The sequence below is a fragment of the Chlamydotis macqueenii genome, chromosome 2 (assembly GCF_036417535.1).
Source record: "Chlamydotis macqueenii isolate bChlMac1 chromosome 2, bChlMac1.mat, whole genome shotgun sequence".
Taxonomy (NCBI): domain Eukaryota; kingdom Metazoa; phylum Chordata; class Aves; order Otidiformes; family Otididae; genus Chlamydotis; species Chlamydotis macqueenii.
This window is the reverse complement of record NC_141557.1, coordinates 127,733,442-127,754,361: the sequence shown is the minus strand read 5'-3', so window position 1 is coordinate 127,754,361 and position 20,920 is coordinate 127,733,442. Positions and strand designations below refer to the sequence as shown.

The window sequence follows — 20,920 nt, the reverse complement described above, 5'->3', positions numbered from 1 at the left end:
GCTTGGTTACAAGTCTCTAAAGGCTAAAGGCTTGAAAATGACAGACTTGCATCCTTCACAGTAACACGGTCAGGCAATAGTGGGGCTGCAAATCAGAAACCCTTTCCGGAAGTGGTTTAGCTCCTTAGAGGCAGGTAGATCAATTTACTAGAAATGTATTTGAAAAGAACCCTGTAACTATACCACTATAATTAATATAAATTTTAAAATTGCTGAGAATCTAATTGATGTGATCAACCTAAAACATTTGGGAGAGAAGAAATTTGGGTAAACTGGCTTACAATATTTGGCATAATTTGAAAAAATGCTGAATCTCAAAATTCTCCAGAAAAGAGATCTTTCACTTTTCATTCATGTCTGTTTCTTACCTCACCATCTGCAATCTCTCCAGTGAATCAAGAAGTGCAAAGGAGAAAATTTAGTGAGAGGAGAAAAAGTATTTCTCATTCAAATGTCTCAAAGACCATATTATACTTAGTTTTCATGTACCATGGCAGAGAGTACTTTTCATACTTTGATAATTGTTAGTAGTGTTTGCTTTCACCAATGTACTTTAGAATTCTCTTCTACAGGAAAGAAAGGAAAAAAAAAGCTATTCCTCATCATATCCAGTAATCCTGAGAGCTACTCCTTACATAAGCATGCTATTTTTAAGCACACTCCTGTTTGACTGTCTTTTAAGGGATAATACTTGGGGGTTTGTTGTGAAATAATTGGCTACCAGGTTTTTGAGTATTTATTTCAGATGCTTTAAAATATTTCTTTGAATTGTTTTTGAAAGCTGGAAGGAATTAATTGAAGTCAGAGATGCAAAATATCTAATTATTTCTCAGTGATAGGTCTGATTTCCATCAACAAGGTTAAGGTCTCACAAAGGTTAATCCATTCTAACTGCTACCACCCAAAGCAGCAGTCTGACTGCTGCATATTCCCACCATTTTCCTTAAACAAGCCTCTTGTGTTGTTACGAGACAATTCAGAATTTGGCAGAAAACTAATGTAACAAAAGAGAAGGTGCAGGGGAAGTAGTTTCAGTCAGCAGGAGAGCTGCTAAATTATCTCAGACATTCTGTAAACCTCATCAACAGGAATGTAACTGCTGATGTCAATTAACTTGGTCTTAATTGAATGGAAGACCACTTTCTTGATATATACTTCCAAATTACAATTCAGGCTGCATGGTTACATTAAAAAACTAAAATCAATCAACTTACTGCGAGATAGATTCTCAAGGGCTTTTCCAAGTTTTTTGCTCTCTTGAAGAATATGATTTAGTTCATCAAAATCATGGTTCTCCGGTTTTGTCCTCCAATCCCATTTAGGATGCTCTATTGACCTTGGCACTAAATATACACAGATATATAGACGAAGTTTAGATTTGATACTTCAGATTCCTACAGCAGAAAAAAAGCTGCACAACGAGTTTACAAGCTCAAGTACCTCGAGTGGAAATTACTCAACTTACACTATTTTAACAGCTGGAAATACTGAACTTGCTCAATGTGAAGTCAAAATGAAAACATCAATGAACCAATGCATACTTGGGAAGATTCCTGTGACTGAATTAGTGGGCAAACAGGAATAATTAATATTAACCATTAAAAATATAAAAATAATGCAATAACAGAAAAAGGTAATAAAAATATTGCACATGAAGGTAGTTTATTTACATCAAAATAGAATCGCATGTCCTAGGGGTCAATAAGGAAAAATTACAAAATGAAAACGAGTAGCTGGTACTTTTGGCTAGGCTAGTCATTTTATCAAAAAGAAAAAATAAATATTTTAGATATAACTTTTAGAACAACATGTATATACAAATTTTTTAAAAAAAAAACATACAGTGTATATAACAGTTCATTATAACAGTGAAATCAAATATATATCTATTGTTCATGCTGTACAGCCTATAATCTTTATTTCGATACTTAAAATAAACAAATCCGATCTTCAGGGAACCATAGTCCTGAGCTTATAGTCTTCCACTCATTATCTTTGAGTAAAAATCTTTGATTTAATTTTAAAATAACAGTTTCGTAACTGCTGAGCTAACTTTACCTACAATGGCAGGGAAGAAGAAAAGGAATTTCTGAGATACGTAGGACCCACAATGAACAGAGCCGCATTGACCCACATTTTGAAAAATTTGTAGAAATTAAAACAAAAATTATGCTGTCCCTGGAAATGCAGTTTAACACATTCTTCTTGCTAGTGTTCTGAATGAAGTGATCTGCTGACCTCACCACAAAATGCAATTGTTGGGTTGTTCCCAAACACAGCATTACCATGTTGAGAACTGCACATACTGGTGTGAAGAAGACGATCCCTAGTCCACATTCCAAATTGAAAGGACCAGTTGCATTTCTCAATGGTTGCTAACTACTCACTTAAAAATAGCTTCAAAAACAAAGCCTATAATGGCCAATGTATCCTGGCCAGCTTTCAAATTTTTATTTACTATTTTGAGAGCAGTCAACTAATTTATGCTTACAAACTTAATTTTCGTTACATGCTAAGAAGGAAGCTTGCAGACTCCTACAGATTGTGCAAAAAAAAAAAATAAGTGGTATCTTACAATAATTTGGAATTTCAAAGTGCTTTGATGGTGGTATGGGGAAACTATGCTCAGACTTCAAGTTCTGGTAGCTATTACAAAATGTGTTAAATAACCGTGCTATTAAAATTTGCCTTATTGCTGACTGCCCTCTATGTGAATATAGAATCTACTCTACTTTGCATCAACTCCATAAGGGACAGTTGGAGTTATGTCAACAGCCATCTCTTCCAGGTAAGAAAATGGGACAATGACATGTTTAAGTCCTTCTGTCACAAAGAACATGATTCCATCTCCCGTAGATATAAGCCAAGTAATTTTCAAATCATACATCTATATAGAGTCTGAGAAGCCAGAGTATATTCTGATCTGTAACACCCACTCAGGAATCTGGCTAAGTATTAGCAAAGTTAATACATCAGACTGCAATTACAGACATTCTCAAAGACAGAAAACAAAGGAGACATGAACAAGGACCTACAGAGATAATAGTAAGAGGAAAGAAACACAGGAAGCCTCAATAAGCAGAAGGGAAGAGAGGGGCAAGTTGGAGTGTCAGAGTTCAGTTCTGCTTTGTGTTCAAAAAAGACAAGTCATAAATGTCCTTCTGAGGACAATGGAAATAACGAGCTATGGTGGCTCTTGGTGAATAGATACAGACCTTATGGTATTAGAGTAGTGACTAACCTCTACTCAGATGGACAGGTTATAATTTTTGTCGATACCTTTTAAATGCCAATCATTTAATTTATAATTCCCTGGTTTAGGAACCACTATATTCATTAAAAGTTATCTCAATTTTTTTGTGACCAAAAATTGCCTCTATTCATAGACCTTAGCATAATTAAATTAAAAACCTTAACTTCAATATTTCTCATCCTTTTTCTTATTTACAGAAAACAAAATATTCTATTTAATATTTTTTCTACAATTTACTAACTGTAAATATAAATATTTAGTAAACTAGAAAATAAATTCTATAACGAAGTCTCTCTGGTTTTGATCACCTTTGTTTACATGGAGATCACATGCTCCTTTACTGCTTGCTTGTTCAGCCATCTCATCTTCTCCCTTCATTGTACTAACACTATTCCACAGCATCACTTACTCTAGCCTACCAGCAGTTTGACAGACTTTCGTTTCCATGTTTATACTGAATTCACCACACTACAGAAATCTCACAATACCACCAAAATACAAACAGACAATAATTTAGCACAGTAAAACCATGTACAAAGATGACCAAACCTTAGAGATTCCACGCTGCAGAATATTTCAACAAGTTGGAATATGATATCATATCATATTAATTTGAAAGAAACCACACGTTTCAAAATACCAAAGGACAGAATTTTTGAGAAACCATACAATTTGGAAATAAAGTTTGTCATGGGACAGAAGCTGAATGAAACAAACGTAAGTTCCGTCCATCAGCTCTGAAGCTTCCACAATCAGCAGCTACCGAGTATATGGACCAACCTGCACCAGGAAAATAAGAGTATCAAGACTCTACCCTTGGAAAGTGGAGAAACTTGCCCAAGAGAAAATGGTCTGGTTCCTAGTTTCAGAGAAATGTCCCACAAACACAGGAAGTTTCAACTGCATATCACTAATTGGATGGTGGGAAATCTGTTGAAAACATGGTGGAAATTGGCTCTGCATGCTGGTGTGGTATAGCCTGTTTTGCAGTGAACTATTTTGTGCCTCAGTGAAAATGCATCAAACCAGATATGCTGTAATGGAATATTTCTGAGTTTCAATAGAATTTGTTTCAACAATGGGTTTGGCTCATTCTATTGAACCAAAAGTGAGGGGGAAGTTAAGCAGAATTATAACTGACTAAAATTTTTATTACTTCTAGAGAAGACATAGCTCTTCTTATTTACCTACTCTTCCAACTAATGAATGGATACTAAAACTAAAATCTTCCCCATTACATCATGTGACATGTCTCTCCTTTCAAGGTTCATTTTCTGTTTGCTTACAAATGCTTTTAAAATATAAACTTGTATCTTCCCAATTGCAGGATCAACAAGGACTGGTCATTTGCAAATAAATGGTTTTGCATCAAGCATGCAGAACTGTATAAAGACCATATGACCCTTCCTTGAGATCTTTTGAAATACATTATCTTCTTTTGTATGTATGAAGTCTATCATATATCATTTCCATGCATATGTCACTATACACTTAGTAAAAGCCTTTCATAATCTTCTGATCTTTCTCTTACTTTACTGTACTCACTCACTCCTCAAAATCATCGTATCAGTAATTTCAAATCTCTCATCACATTACCTGCCTCAACTTCATTTCCATTATTTGAGAGATTTATATAACACTTTCTCTTGAAATTATTTGCTTACAACTCAGAAAATTTATTACATCTACATCATAGAGATGTATAGAAATATTTATGTTTTCCCTTTAAGGAGTTGAGATTTCACCATCTCATTTTAGAAGACTGTAAAGATATGTTTTCTGGTATTTCTAATTTTCTAGTGGTACACTCCCCCCAACAAATGCACATCAGATTCATTCATAGATGTGTTAAGCAGTCTATCACAAATCAGTAGACTTTTATTTTCTACTGAATGATGGTACAAGGTCAGTACTGTTTTTATCTACATATATGTGTCTTTTCAATACATGATTTGCAGACAGAATCAGACCAGTTGCTCATTAAATCCTACATTTCATTAATACATTCTATGACTGCCTTATATATCAAAGAACAAAAATATGTGTGCTATTATGGAGCATAAAATTACTCAGGTATTTAAATCTCACGATAGCATTCAGAATAGAGTTCTTCAATAATATAGCCAAACTGGGGTACACAATATCTGGATATTAAAAGGCTAAGAGAACAATGGTCTACAGTCCTAGACTAAACAAAGGCAACTAGAAGTACATGACATTGTAAATGTAAATGGGATATAGTGAGAATGGTGAACTGAAGCAGAGTGAAAGGATGATCTGATTTAATATGGAGGTGCAGAAGAGATCAACACACTTTGCCTAAAAGTAGCCAGCTGTGAAACAAGAAGTTTGTTTCACAAACTATTTAGAAGTCTCCATATTAATTCCTCTTCAAATACAGAATGTGATCATCTAAAGATTTAATTAAATATATTTATATGCACACAAACACACACATACGGAGCCCTAGCTTTGAGCCTCTTTCCATGCCAGACAACAGCAGCAGTTTCTGCTTAATTATGTTTTTCCACACACCAAACCAGTGGTCAGATCCCTTAGATGCCAGCATTTCTTGTTTATGTGTTTGTAGCAGGTGTGACAGAACGTAACAGGCAGGAGGAGGGACTGAAGGTATTTTTCCAGTAAAAAAGTTGAATGCATAAGCAAGATATACCTGTGCAGGAATAACATGCATACTGCAGTCAGTATCAGCTCTACTGATGGAAAAAAAATATTCTCCTGATGTTTCAAAAGATTCCTATAAAATGACAATGCTCAGTTCTGAACAAACTTCCAAGTTCAGGATGATTTGAACAAGACAGTCATAAAACAAAAGCTCTGCAACAAAACATATTACACTTGGACTCCATTAAATTTGGGTTTGTTTTGGCAATTTTGGGCAGCTTTTTAGGTTGTTGGGCATCGGGGTTTGTTTGTTTGTTTTACACACAAATCTGAGAGTAAATCTTTAGGTCTCAGCAGGCTCAAAACATTACGTTTCTCAGGTGAGTCCTTACCACCTCTTTGGAGGTGCTTTGGAAAAAATGTACAACGACACCCAAAACTGTTTTGAGGTACAAGCTGAAGGCACAAAACAAACCGAGTATGTTCTGCATGTCTGACAGAGTAATAAGTGGCTTCTGAACATGCTTGCTGGCAGCAAATAAGAGAAGCAAGATATGGCAAAAAGGCACATGGCTGAAACCAGCCTTTGTGATAGCAATTTAAAAAAAAAAAGTAGTTCAAATACACAAAGTGTTTTCAAAGAGCTGTAGAAACAAACATCTGCGGGGGTGAGTAAGTCACTAAAATAGGAGGAATCAAGGTTTAAAACAGTGCTTTGGACAAAAAATTTGAAAGGGTTTAAACAAAAAAGCATGGAATCAAAGGATAATTGGGCTAGAAAGGACCTCTGAAAGTTTTCTAGTCCAACCTGCTGCTCAAAACTGGTCTATTGAGGGCAGGTTGCTCAGACAACCCAGTTGATTTTGAGTATCTCCCAGGATGGAGATTCCACAGCTTCTCTGGACAACTTGTCCAGTGTTTGACCACCCTCACAGTATAATTTTTGTTGTCTCTTGTCCTTTCACTACACACCTTCAAGAACATGGCTATATCTTCTCTACCACCCTCCAGTGTAATACTTGATGGCAACAACGAAAACTCCCCTTAGCTTTCATTTCTTCCGGATGAACAAATCAATTTCCTTCAGCTTTTCCTTGTCTATCACATGCTCTTAGCCCTCTCATCATCTTGATAGGCCTCCACTGGACTTTCTCTAGTACACCATTGTTTATCATGATATACTTCAGATTCTATCTCAAAAGTGCAAAATAACCACTGCTGGCTATACTCTTGCTAATGCAGCCTAGTATGCAGCTCACCTTCAGCACTGCAAGAGCACACAGCCACAGCTGGTTCATATTCGAGTTCTTGTCCATCAGCATGCCAGATCTTTTTCTGCAAAGCTACTTTCTAGCCATTCAGACCCCAGTTTATACTATTGCTCAGGGTTATTCCATCCAAGATGCAGGATTTTGCATTTGCCTGTGTTGAACTTCATGAGGTTCCACTCAGCCCATTCCTCAGTCCTTTTGAGGTCACTCTGAATAGCAGCCCTGCTACCTTGAATACCAACCATGTGCCACAATTTGGTCTCACCCACAAGCCTCCTAAAAGAACATTCTACCTCATCATCTGAGACACTAAGGAAGACTTCTACATGCTATTGGTCTCAGTACCAGTCCCTTAACCATGCCACTAGTGACAGGCTTTCCAACTGGACTTTGCGCTGCCAATCACAACCCGTTGGACCCAACAGTTGAGCCAACTTTCCACACATCTTGTTGTCCACTTATCCAGTCCATATCTCACCAATTGAGTTATAAGGATACTATGGGAGACTGACAAGGGTTTTGTTGAAGTCAAGATATTAAACACCCAGTGCTCTTTCTTTGATTACAGGGCCAGTTATTTCATCTAAGGGGGCAATCAGGTTGATCTGATCAGGCATGTATGATTTCATAAATCCATGCTTGCTGTTCCCAAGCATATTTTCCTCCTTCCTGTGGCTGGGAACATTTCCTAGGAAAATTTGTGCAATAACCTTCCCAGAGAGTGAGGTTAGGCTGATCAGTTTGTAGTCCCAAAAGTCTCCTTCTTGCCCTTCCTGAAAATCAATGTGATGTTTGCCTTTTTCTAGTCATCAAAAACCTCCCACAGCCATCATGATCTTTCAGTGATGATAGAATGGCCTTGCAATGACATTAGTCTCCTCTCTCAGCATGCTCAGAATGTATCCCATATAGTGCCATGTATTTATGTATGTCCAATTGCCTTAAGCACATCCTAATTCTGTCTTCATCTGTTGTGGGTAAAGCTGCACTCCCACAAACTCTGTTGCTAGACTTAGGGACTCAGGTAGCCTTATTAGCCTAGCATTATTAGACGCTCTTCAGTCCACAAGGACAGATCCTTGAGTCCGGTCTTATTATGGATATATAACGTATTTCCTTGCTTGACATGTGACCTGGTAGTTTAGAGTGCCCAGTCTCCTCTTTGTGCCTTTCCTGGGACAACCTATGGACCAACATCAGGAAACTTGTAGTAGGCACACAAATGAAGGGAGTGACATGATGTCACACCCCTACCTGGAATAAAGACTGACCTTGAGATCTTCAGGAGACGGCATGGCAGTTATTTGATGCGTATCACAGAGTCTGAAGTGCAAGCACTGAGAGGGAGGAGAATACAGTATGATGACAGGAATAGCTCACAACACCCTTGGCCACTGTTTCTAACAGTGTATCTCCACAAATTGCTGCTATCCAGCAAGAACTGTTAGATTCTGAGCGACTATAACCACTTTCATGAATACTTCTGTTTACAACTGAACGTGAATTAAAATCCACTTGGTTCTTTTTGACTGAGCTAAAAATATGTGTCCAAAGAGAGATACAGTGGAACTGATGATCAAATTTCAGTCTTTTTGAAGCAGGGAATGTGCTTTGTGAAGGAGAAACAGACACACACTCAATTTCCAGCAAAAATAATCCATAAATCTTGCTAAGACAATGGAGTCCTGAGAAAAACTGTGCTACGGGACACAGCCACCTGTACATCTATTTTTTCACTTCTTACAGTTATCTGTTCTCAATCAAAAAGGTTTCGTAACCATACAAGACTGTTAATTACCGAAAAGCACAGTGTCTCTGTTGCATAAATCTATCACAATTGACTTTACCCATTGCTGTGCTATATTTGGACCTCCTGTAGTCACTTGGAGATTTTTTTCCGACTCCACTAAAGTTTAGACTTCCCCATCTTGCTTTTAGAGGAAAGATAGCAAGTCTTCTATTGCACTATACTATGTAACTCTGTTCTCATCTGGCCCACTTAATCACACTATGAGTTATAAAAAAATTTGGATCTTATAAAAGTTTCAAAAAGCTACAATAGTCAATAGAAGAAAATACAATTTTGCAAATTTTGGAGAACAGATCTTGTATATACACTTGTGTGTGTATGTGCACGTATACATATATAGGTATGCCTATTGTAGATATATTTGTGTAAAAAATTAATTAAAAATCAAGCTTAAAAATTAAATTTATTCAATAGTCAGTATACAGGAAGTACTAGAAACAGTATATTTCATTAAGGCTTGCTGCCTCTATTTTTACTACTTCTGTTCTACAATTCATTGACAATATTCTCTACACTCACTCAATTTCTATTCTGCCTTTTCTTTCAGTGTGCATTTAGATTCCTTCAGCAACTCTCTGAGCAGTACACCTGTTCTGCTGACGCTGCCCCCATATCTTGAATAGCATCTGTTCATAATATATAGAATCATAGAATCATAGAATGGTTTGGGTTGGAAGGGACCTTCAAAGGTCATCTAGTCCAACCCCCCTGCAAGGAGCAGGGACATCCCTGACTAGATCAGGTTGCTCAGAGCCTCATCCAGCCTGGCCTTGAACATTTCCATGGATGGGGCCTCCACCACCTCTCTGGGCAACCTGTTCCAGTGTTCTATAACTCGCATCGTAAAAAATTTTTTCCTAATTTCTAATCTAAATCTATCCCCCTCTATTTTAAAACCATTACCTCTCGTCCTATCGCAACAGGCCCTACTAAACAGCCTGTCCCCATCTTTCTTGTAGGCCCCCTTGAGGTACTGGAAGACCGCTATCAGGTCTCCCCGGAGCCTCCTCTTCTCCAGGCTGAACAGCCACAACAATCTCAGCCTGTCCTCATAAGAGAGGTGCTCCAGCCCTTTTATCATCTTCGTGGCCCTCCTCTGGATCTTCTCCAACTGGTCCATGTGCTTCTTGTGTTGGGGGCTCCAGAACTGGACACAGTACTCCAGGTGGGGTCTCACCAGGGCAGAGTAGAGGGGGAGAATCACCTCCCTCGACCTGCTGGCCACGCTTCTCTTGATGCAGCCCAGGATGCGGTTGGCCTTCTGGGCCGCAAGGGCGCATTGCCTGCTCATGTTAAGTTTCTCATCCACCAGCACTCCCAAGTCCTTCTCCTCAGGGCTGCTCTCAATCCATTCCCTGCCCAGCCTGTATTTGTGCCTGGGATTGCCATGACCCAGGTGCAGGACCTTGCACTTGGCCTGGTTGAACTTCATGAGGTTGGCACGGGCCCACCTCTCCAGCCTGTCAAGGTCCCTCTGGATGGCATCCCTCCCTTCCAGCGTGTCGACGGCACCACACAACTTGGTGTCATCAGCGAACTTGCTGAGGGTGCACTCTATCCCACTGTCCATGTCGCCAACAAAGATGTTGAACAGGGCCGGGCCCAGCACAGACCCCTGAGGGACGCCACTCGTGACCGGTCTCCACATGGACATCGAGCCGTTGACCACCACTCTCTGAGTGCAGCCATCCAGCCAAGTCCTTATCCACCAAGTGGTCCGTCCATCAAACCCATGTCTCTCTAGTTTAGAGAGAAGGATGTCGTGCGGGACAGTGTCAAAAGCTTTGCACAAGTCCAGGTAGATGATGTCAGTTGCTCGTCCCTTGTCCACCGATGCCGTCACCCCGTCATAGAAGGCCACCAAATTGGTCAGGCACAATCTGCCCTTGGTGAAGCCATGTTGGCTGTCACCAACCACCTCCTTGCTCTCCATGTGCCTTAGCATGGTTTCCAGGAGAATCTGCTCCACGACCTTGCCAGGCACAGAGGTGAGGCTGACCGGCCTGTAGTTACCTGGGTCTTCCTTATTCCCCTTTTTAAAGATTAGGGTTATGTTCCCCCTCTTCCAGTCATCAGGGACCTCACCAGACCGCCACGACTTCTCAAATATGATGGCCAGTGGCTTGGCAACTTCATCCGCCAGTTCCCTCAGGACCCGCGGATGGATCTCATCAGGACCTGTTGGTGAGCACAAGGTCGAGCATGGCACCCCTCCTTGTCGGCTCCTCTATCGCCTGCAGGAGGAAGTTGTCATCCACGCGTTCCAGGAAACTCCTAGACTGCCTGTGCCCTGCCGTGTTGTCTCTCCAACAGATGTCAGGGTGGTTGAAGTCCCCCATGAGGACCAGGGCCTGTGACCGTGAGGCTGCTCCTATCTGCCTATAGAGCACTTCGTCTGCTCTATCCTCCTGGCCAGGTGGCCTGTAACAGACCCCTACCGTGACGTCCCCTGTCCGTCCCCATCCTCTAATCTTGACCCATAAGCTCTCTGTCAGCTCCTCCTCCATCCCCAGGCGGAGCTCCACACACTCCAGCCGGTTGCTGATGTAACTCCAGCCAGTTGCTGATGTACAGCTGATTTACAGCTTTGCATTGCCTGACTCACTGAAAAAAATCTGTTATTAGCACCAACGTCAACAGAACAGATTTTACACATGCAAAATGGCAATGCAAACTAAAACATCAAATCATAATCAGTATCTGAACATAAAATTGTGCATGACACCCAGATATTCTTCTGGTTTTTAATCTATCTAGAATTCTATTCTATCTATAGATGATAACATGGGGTATTATTAAATATTCATAATTCAAGTGAAAGTAAAGCAAGAATCAAACTCTTCTAACATATACATCTGGCCATTTCAACTGCTGACAGCTTGCTTTCCATCTTAATCTTAATTCAACAGAAAAACTTACTATGGATTTGGAAGCATGCATGAATTAATATTGCAGTGAAGCTTTCTTACATGACTTGGACTCCGGTGACGGTGGAGAAATGTTGGAAACGGCAAGGTCGCTCTTTGACTTTTTAGGCTTTTTTGCATTTACCTGCCAAGGTTTATCATAACTTCTAAAATCTCTCCTTGTTCCTTTATTTTCTGTTAAAAGAATTGAATCAGGCAATTATAATATTTGTCGGGTCATTTTTCAAAGACTTAATAAACAATTAATCTAGAAAAAACAAGACCTATTAATCCAAAGCAAAGTCAGCTCTTTTTGTTCTTCTATTTCTGATTTATGCTAAATTTATTCCATTTCCTAAACATCAAAATTTAGAAATTCATTAATATGTTTTTCATTAAAAACATAATATCTTATTTTTTGTTATGAAAAGGTCCTTAACCTCCATTTATTCTCCTATATGTTTAACTGTCTATGCTTAAAACTTTACATTTGATATAAACAAAAAGTTGATTTGTCTGGCAATTAACATTATGACTATCAGAAACTATTTGAGATCTATTATAGTCTGAAAGAGATCATCAGTCAATTTTTAAACACAAACCAAACATTCTACCGGCAGCTTGTATTACAATATCAAAGTCAAAATTTCTACTTCAGAATCAGAGCAAATATTATTTCAGATTTTTTTAATGCTTCTGAAGATCTACAATCATAAATTAGTCACACTGGAGTTCATAAAGTAGTTAGTGTCTTCTCGTTAAGTGTTGGAATGATAGGTTATTTAAAATGTGCATTACTAAAGAAAATACCTCAATAGAGGCTAATCTCAGGCACAAATACACCACAGGAGGGAAAAGGAAAACAGAGCAAAGAGAAAGGGAAAGCAGAGAGGACAGCAGGGGAATCAAGGGCCCTTTATATGCACCCTCTTCCTCTCTGAGACTGGGACTGTTTCCACCCTGTAACTCTGACCCATATCCACATAACTACACAGGCTGAGCCGATAGTCAACAATATACATTAAATTCAGTATCTCCCGGACAAATAGTATTTATTGTGCATAATCAGAACCACAGAATAATTAGTAACTGTTGAGTAGGTACATGTGCATCCAGGAAATCATGGACGGAAGTGTGGGAAGATTATGCTGGAGACCAGCCCTTTCCAGCATACAGAACATACCTGATGATTCACTCTCTGCCCAAAGTGCAGCAGAGCCAGACAATGTTCTCTGAAGTTGATTACGGTTCCCCTGTTTGGACTGAAGATGATCAATTAGAAATGGGATTGGCTGGTCAGGTGTCTCTGTTATCAGCTTGGTCATCAACTCCTTTAGAAAATTAAAACAAAACAAAACAAAAAATTAGTGGGATAAACTACTCTTGTACTTCTCAAAAGTAAAGGAGCATTTATAAAGGAAAAGCTTGTTTTCGGCTTTTATGAAAACAGTTGGAAACACCCATCTCCTCAAACTACTGCTAGTTTTGCCCTATGAAGTGTTCACATCTGAAGTGCTCTTAGCCTACACAGTCACTTATCTGCTGGAATTTATGTTAAATAGCTCAGCCCCCACTACCTGCTCAAATTTACCCAAAACAATCTGAATCCTGTTCATTTAAACATTCAGAACAAGCACCTTTTCAGAGCAGTGAGTAGCTCTTCTCTGACCCATGAATCCAAGTTTCTTCTCATTGGAAATTAGTGTTATCAGGAGCGTCGGTGCATTTTTCATCTCACCCCGACATGGAACAATGATCCAGTTATGGCTCATTATCCAGTTAGCATATGCATATATCTATGAACTCCAAGGTCTGACCAAACAGGTAGACATTTTTTAAAGCAAGTCCTCCAAAATGTTATTGTATGGACGTGACCAAATATTTTATTGCACTGTTGCAGACACGGATACAAATCCAATGTTAACAGGAAACCATTTCCTATGCCATGCATAGATACTATCTAATTGCTGTTGTACACCCTGGACTTGCAGGACTGCAGAAAGAGAAGTACTCTCCATATTGCTCCTGAGGTTCTTCTTGGCGTCCCTACACATAAAACGCAGATTAGGAATCCAGAAAGAAGCTGTGGCTCTGTGCTGGGCATGTGCCCTGTGAGGAAATCAATGACTAATGTGGGAGGTGACCTTGAAATCCATATAGTTCCACAGGAAATCTGCGGCTGACATTGCCAAATAAAATAGCTTCACAGAAGTAAAAAAATACAGGAATGTACAACAAAATCAAGTAAAAAAAACTGGCTAAGTTATTAAGAGCATTTATTCTCTCTTCATCCCAAGTATAAATCTTACCCTAACTTCCATACACTTCCATACACTCTGCTTCACCTTTTCCACACACCTTCATTCACTAAATAATTTTTCAAATATCAGTAGTTACTTGGTATTACAGTCTGCTAGCTGTGTTGCAAGAAGATATTTAAAAGGAACTATACCAAAAAACAGTAAACATGAGTAACAGCATGCAGGATTTTTAAGACGCAGCAAGTTATCTTTGTCCACTCGAAGACTTTCTGTTCTCTTCATTCAACTAGTGGTGTAAACAATTAGGTTTGAAGTGAAAATGAGTCAGGAACAAGTTTTCCAATTCAGAAAGAGAAATTTAACTTCAGAAAACGAAAAGGAGAAAAAAATGCCCAATCTCATGTCTTGCGAAGACATGAACATCTGTGGCGTGATTTTTGATAATTATCTACAGGGAACCAAAAAAAAGTGTCTTCAGTTTTGAAGTGGAACTCCACAGGGAGAAATTAAGCTACTTACTAATCTTAGAAATAGTAAAGCCATATAGTGTAACTTTAATCTAGACTGTCTCTCACGAAGTTAGGAGAAACACTGATATACATCATACAAGAAAAATCCAGAAACTGGAGTAATTCATATTTTGGTTGCTTGGCAACACTCTAACAGCAAACCTTTCTTTTTTCTCCTGCCAAAATGCAGAATTCGTGACAAGTGGAAAGATGTATTCTTGTGCTTGTAATGGACCACAATAGTAGCAGGAATTCCACTGCAGAGGATTCCTTTACCAAAGGAAAAGTGTCAATCTGTAATAGCTGACTTGTAATTTAAATAATGTATCTGAATCATGGTTTGAAAATTATTTTTTGTCTTAGATTAATAAAAACAAGTTTATGATAATTGAGATACATGCGTTGATACTACTAACTTTTTAAAGGCATGCGTGGGTGACAAGTTATTAATAAGAAATTAAAAATTAATTTCTCATTTTAAAAAATAATAAGGGTATAAAAAATTTTAAAATGTCAATGTCTTAATGTAAGACAAATGCTACTTGATTGTTGCTATCACTGACTTGCTTGTCACAGGAAGAAATGGTCTTTAATTAACAGAAACAGACCTAACGAAACAAAACTTATTATAGGGTTCTTTACCTTATTCTGAGACAGAGCAATAAAACTAAAGAACATAATTCCACAAAGTATAAAAAAGTGCTATTCTGAGATGATGTGAAATTAGCTCCTATTGAAAAGGACCATCTTTTAATCTACTGTTAACATATTGATAATAAGGCCTGAGTGATACAGAGATCTGTGCTGTCCTAGAGCATAATCAGTTCTATTCTGTGACAGCATTAGAAACATTAAAAGAACTACAGCTATAAGCTACTTTTATCTATCTGGAATAACAAAAGAGTTGTACCAATCCTGTACATCTAAAGCAAAAAAAAGAAATAACATTGCTGGAATTCTCATAAAGTTAAAATAGTATGCAGTTCCAAAAAATACTGCTTATTTCTGCAATAAACCTCAAACTGACTTGCCTCAAGCACTTTCAGAGATGTCATTAAAAGTAAATATAACGTTAGGTGAACACAAAGGTGACTCAAACTACAAACCCTGCCATTTAAGGAAGACATAATTCTTTACTGTGAGTATTCCGCTGCAAGAGGGGAGTGAAGAAGCTCTTAAGACTTGCTTCTCAAGCTGTTCCAAGCAAGGTGGGAAAGTGGTCTCCAACAGCAGGATTCCCAAATTCTGCAGAATTTGCAAAGAACACCTCCACCCCAACCAGTGATAACAACAGCCGTGATAATAGCTTCAGACATACGCTCTGTGTAAATCCACATTCTTATGCAGAAGGGATTATCTCCTTCCATATCCTCCTGCCACACACACTGTCAGAGATCCCAGAAGTAGCCTCTTAACTCCAGGATCCTAACTGCCTTTGCCCTCCTACCAAATTCTGCCACCCAGTCCATCAAGGGACCTAACTCCATCCTCTCAGCCCCCAACTCCTGGTCTTCAAGTTCATGCTTCGTTTTACACTTTTGTCATCCCCAGCAGATTGGCAACTACAAGGAAATACGCTATGTGGCTGTGTTTGGTTGCTTGGCTATGCCATGGGGTGGAGGGATGGGAGGGTGAAGAGAAACAAAACAAAACAAAACAAAAAAGAAGGCAAAATACTTCACATAGGCAGTAACTGTATTTAGTGAGCACTCATCACACTTTTTAAGTAAAAAGATATACTTCACTGAAGGCAACAAGACATTACAGATTAGGAATGCCTATTAGGGGTATTCTCATCTTAGCATCATTCACCAGTAAAAGACAAACTACCTTAAAATTCTGATGAAATTATCCAAAGTTTATTTGGTGCTTTCAGATGTTGCTTGGATGACAACTTAATAGACAGCAGGAATAATATACTACATGGTACTCTAAATATACTCTTACAAGTTTGAAATGTTTCCAAAAAAAAAAGATGACAAAAGTGAAGGTATTAAATAAGAAAATCTAAAGTGTACAAAAAGTTCCCAAAATAAAATTCCTTTTTGGTTAGCAGAAGTCTGATCTGACTCACAATGTGCTAAGTAGGCAAAGTTTCACAAGAAAAAGAAAAGAAAAAGACCAACTAGTCTCAACGAAGCCGCCCCTGCATTAACTGCAGAATAAAAATGACACAAGATCATTGAAACTGAGATTCATTTCCTGATGAAAAATTCAACAGATAAGTTTCAACTATGCATGAAAACAGAAATGTAAGACACTTATATGTCTCTTAAAAATGTTAAATATTTGCCTTTCTAGTCCAAATTTCTAAGTTTTCTACTTGTTCCTAATTTTATCTAATTTAAATAAGAAAAATGAAGTTTTGTCTACCTTTACAACAGGTTCTTCCATGCACATTATACCTTATAACAACACATAAAAGTCACGGCAGATTGGGTCTCCATGCTGCCAGATGAGCTGTTCACTAGTCATAATCTCTCTCCTCCTATCTTCTTTCCACTGCTAAGTCTTCTTTTCACTCTACGTCCTTTTTTCTTTTCCATCAGTGGGACTGCCCTTAGTCTCTCACTTCTAGCTGTGTAACAAGTGAAGAAGCCTGTTCATATATCAGAAGCTATTAATTCCCTGTGCACCCATGAGAGACACTGCAGCACAGAAAAGGGGTGAAAGGGAGCTCCCATGATTACCACAGACTAGAGCACTAGGGTGAACACGCGTGTTTCTCCTGCTTCCCCACTGTATTGCCCCAAATTTGGTTCTGCCCTGACCAGAACAAGAAAGAACGGGCAGGAAGGTAATATAAGCTCCAGAAAAACTCTCAGTTAACTCCTCCAAGGCTTTTACCTTGCACTGTGTAAACCAGAAATGAAACCAGTTATTTCTATTTTCTTCTGCAATTATATCTTCACACACTTTTATATTTACTAGTTTTATTAAACTATGTAAGATAGATTGTTTTAAAAGAAATTTGAAAAAGTTGATCTGTGGACGTTTCCAACAGAGAGATTCATTCACATATTGATAAGGCTGCAAAAGATCTTGAAAGAAAAAACAGGTCTAAACTAGTGACTTAATATATTAATTCTTTATAAAGAGAATAATCTTTCACTATTGTGCTACCCTGAGGTTCTCTATTAGTTATTCAATGCAGGCTCAAATTTTAATTTCCTTGTGACTGTCCATGCATTTAATACAAATGAAACAAGTCTTCACAGTCTATTAATCATAGGCCCAATTACAAGAAAGCTCTAATTAGCTATGTCTAAACATACCTGTCAGGTTATTAAGTTAATTAAGAGACATTCTATCTTGCCCTGTAATTGATAACAATAACTACACAACAATCACAGGTTTTGGTTTTAACTCTGTAGACTTCTACAGACTATGGCAGAGCGTACACAGATTTTGACTGTATTACGCTCTCATTTCATGGTTTAAATTACATGTTTAAAGTAGGTAGAGTGAATTGTCCTCAGAAGATGTCTGTCTCTCTCTCTCTCCTGACCAAACAAAGAGACTAGGTGGCTTAGCTTAAACTACAAGGTTTTGATGGGATGCAGTTCAAAATTAAGACAATTAAATACAGCAGTCTTCACACCAATGTCAACGGTGATTTTGTCAATGAAGAAGCCAGGGGAGCCTGAGAGCTATCAGCTGACTAGTCAGTGTATGTCCACTTTGGGTAAGAACTGCTCTCCAGGTTCCACTGACTGTATTAGCTATATATCCATTGACTACAAGGGAGCTTAGACACTTAGAAGACAGGCAGACATCTAAATTTAGGTTTGCTAATCACTTCATACAGGCTGGAAGTGAACAAAGATAAAACTGAGTGAAAGCCCGCAGAAGGTAAGTAAGTTTAATGAACTTTTTAGTGATTGACACATTTTTTTTTTAGAATTCCTTTCTGATTTCTGCAGCAATAAAGCACGGAAATTTTTAAAAATATATATTTCAACATTATCTTACTGGCTAAAATAAAAGTCTGCAGTTCTTAAATGAGAGCAGAAAGCTAAACATCACTGCTTCTACCACAAAAAAAAAATATTATTTTCTATGGAAATGAAGGAAAAATACCAGCATCTTTCTTTCAGAAAATAGCTAGTCTTTAAATCTTCTTGGGCAATTCAGAATTAAAAGAAGAAAATCACATTGTAGACTATAATCAAAATGGACTTCAACATATTTCAAGTGTTCATGAAATTATCACCACATCCCCATGTGAAATAAATTATACAACACAACACAACTCTCCACATAAACACAATTCACACGCCTACACCATACTAGCTGTTTCAAACTAACCAAAGTAGAAAAACAGTTGAGAGCAAACCTCTCTAGGATTAGTAGTTCTGTTCAGCTTGCTTGTGGAAAATATTCAGACTTTTACCTGGAACCGACCAAAAATTTTTCAACGAGCTCTTTGTTCAAAGCCTCAATACTATTCATTCCCACCATTTCAGCTAGCTGTGCAGCTAAATTTAATACCACAAAACTGCAGTACACAGCAGGGCACACACCCCACATAGAAATTACTTTGGAAGTACAACTAAAGAGGAAGTGTAAAGCTGATATGGTGGCCCTGATATTACGATGCAAACAAAATTCCCCCGAAGGTGGCACTGGTAGGGAAATCTACAATATGGGACTAGTGGCAGAGGTAACATTTTCAGACTCAGACTACTACCATTCTAAGTCTGAAACTGCTTTTTTTTGATATCTCAAATCAGGTTGATAACTCTCTGACATACAAAATCAGTACACTTTTGGATCATACAATGAGAATAATAAGAGGGAGTCTGAAAACAAACATAATTGAATAGCTAACTCCTCCTTAAATGTTCATTTATTAAATATCTGCACCAATTCAATAACAGAAGCACAATTTTGGGGGCGATGTTATTAACCATATGTTTAGGGAGACTCTGAAGAGCAGAATGGAAACAATACATTCTTTCCACTATAAACCCTTTGCAAATTATATAATCAGTTCCCTGAGTTGGATGAACTAGCCCTATCTGATATAAATGCAACTCACGCATGTAATAGTTGCTAAAATATGCATCATTGATCTTACTTTGTGATCCAGAAACAAAAACCTTTTGCGTGGATGAGGTCTGGTGGACAATACTGAAGTTTCACTGAGTAAGCTCATCGCAGTTTATCAAACTTCACAGTGCATATCATGTGTTCTAACTACCTGAAATTCTTGCTTTCTTTTTTTCACTTATGTACCCTTTGAGGATTTTTTCCCTCTTATCTTAATCTTTATATTTCAAATATCATTGTCCCAAATGTATTATACCACCTCTGAGTTCACAAAAATAGCTTCAATACCTTTACTCTTTGGCTTGATTATTGAAAGATTTCCTTTCTCCCTTTCAATAATTTCAGACAAGAATGCTGTCAAAAAGGAGGTCACTGGTACTAGATTACTCTAAAAACATTAACTACTTTTCAGGAGAAGAACAAAAGGTTAAAGACATGCTCTCAGATACGCCAAGCATGTCAACAGTTACCACATTTTCTCCCATGGTTTTCAAATCACAAACATTTTCTATGATAGTTTACACTTCTTTCAGCAGTCCTGTATCTCTGCATAACAATCTCATGCTTGTGGAATTATGCCTACCATATCATTATCTGAAGTCAGTAAGAATTTATCAAAAGAGGGTAGTTCATGTCACGGCAGAAACACTGTAAGGTTTCCCTAAAGCATAATTCAGAAATCTTCCTTAATTTCCACCCACTCTATCAACTAGTGGAAGTTCTACCCTGAAGGCGAGGCACTTCACTGCTCAACCAAGTGAAAATGAAAACCACTGGTTTTCTGAAAGGTCTGTAGGATCAAAAGGAATACTCACAGATAAAGGCTAGGAAAGGCTATTACAACCTGAACTGATTTCCTTAAATTACAGCCATAAACCAAGACTGACTGCACATCATTGCCTTTCTTAAAAGCTAACTGAATAGGCTAGAGCTGATCTTTCTCTGTTCAGCCAAAGTAACGTTATTCCAATTTCAAGGTCTAAGGTAAAGCCACTTGTTCCTCTGTGTTCAGTGAATCATTACTATAACTGTTTAAAAAAATCACATCATATTTCCATTTTTTTCACTGACTTAGCTTCTGCCTACCTGGCACAAACTTTTTTTTCAGAGGGAGGGTGATACTAGGAACTAAAGCAGTAGGTATTTTCATGGCTTCCTCTAGTGGGTTGACTCCAGCCAGCAACTGAGCACCCACCAGCTGCTCACTCACTCCCATTCCCAGTGGGATAGGGG

General features: G+C 38.2%; 1 protein-coding gene across 4 annotated transcripts in view; it reads right to left on the bottom strand.

Moving 5' to 3' along the window:
• The window catches only part of C2H8orf34 (chromosome 2 C8orf34 homolog), a 201,167-nt gene that overhangs the window by 154,273 nt on the left and 25,974 nt on the right, over positions 1-20,920 (bottom strand). For 3 of the 4 annotated variants that reach the window (XM_086742392.1, XM_086742394.1, XM_086742393.1), the window contains exons 2-4: positions 13,049-13,196; positions 11,929-12,060; positions 1,215-1,343 (exon numbers count right to left, since the gene is read on the bottom strand). In XM_086742392.1, coding sequence (XP_086598518.1) covers positions 1,215-1,343; positions 11,929-12,060; positions 13,049-13,196 — 409 coding nt within the window. The remainder of the gene's footprint in view (positions 1-1,214; positions 1,344-11,928; positions 12,061-13,048; positions 13,197-20,920) is intronic. The other variant, XM_086742396.1, reaches the window with a different exon arrangement.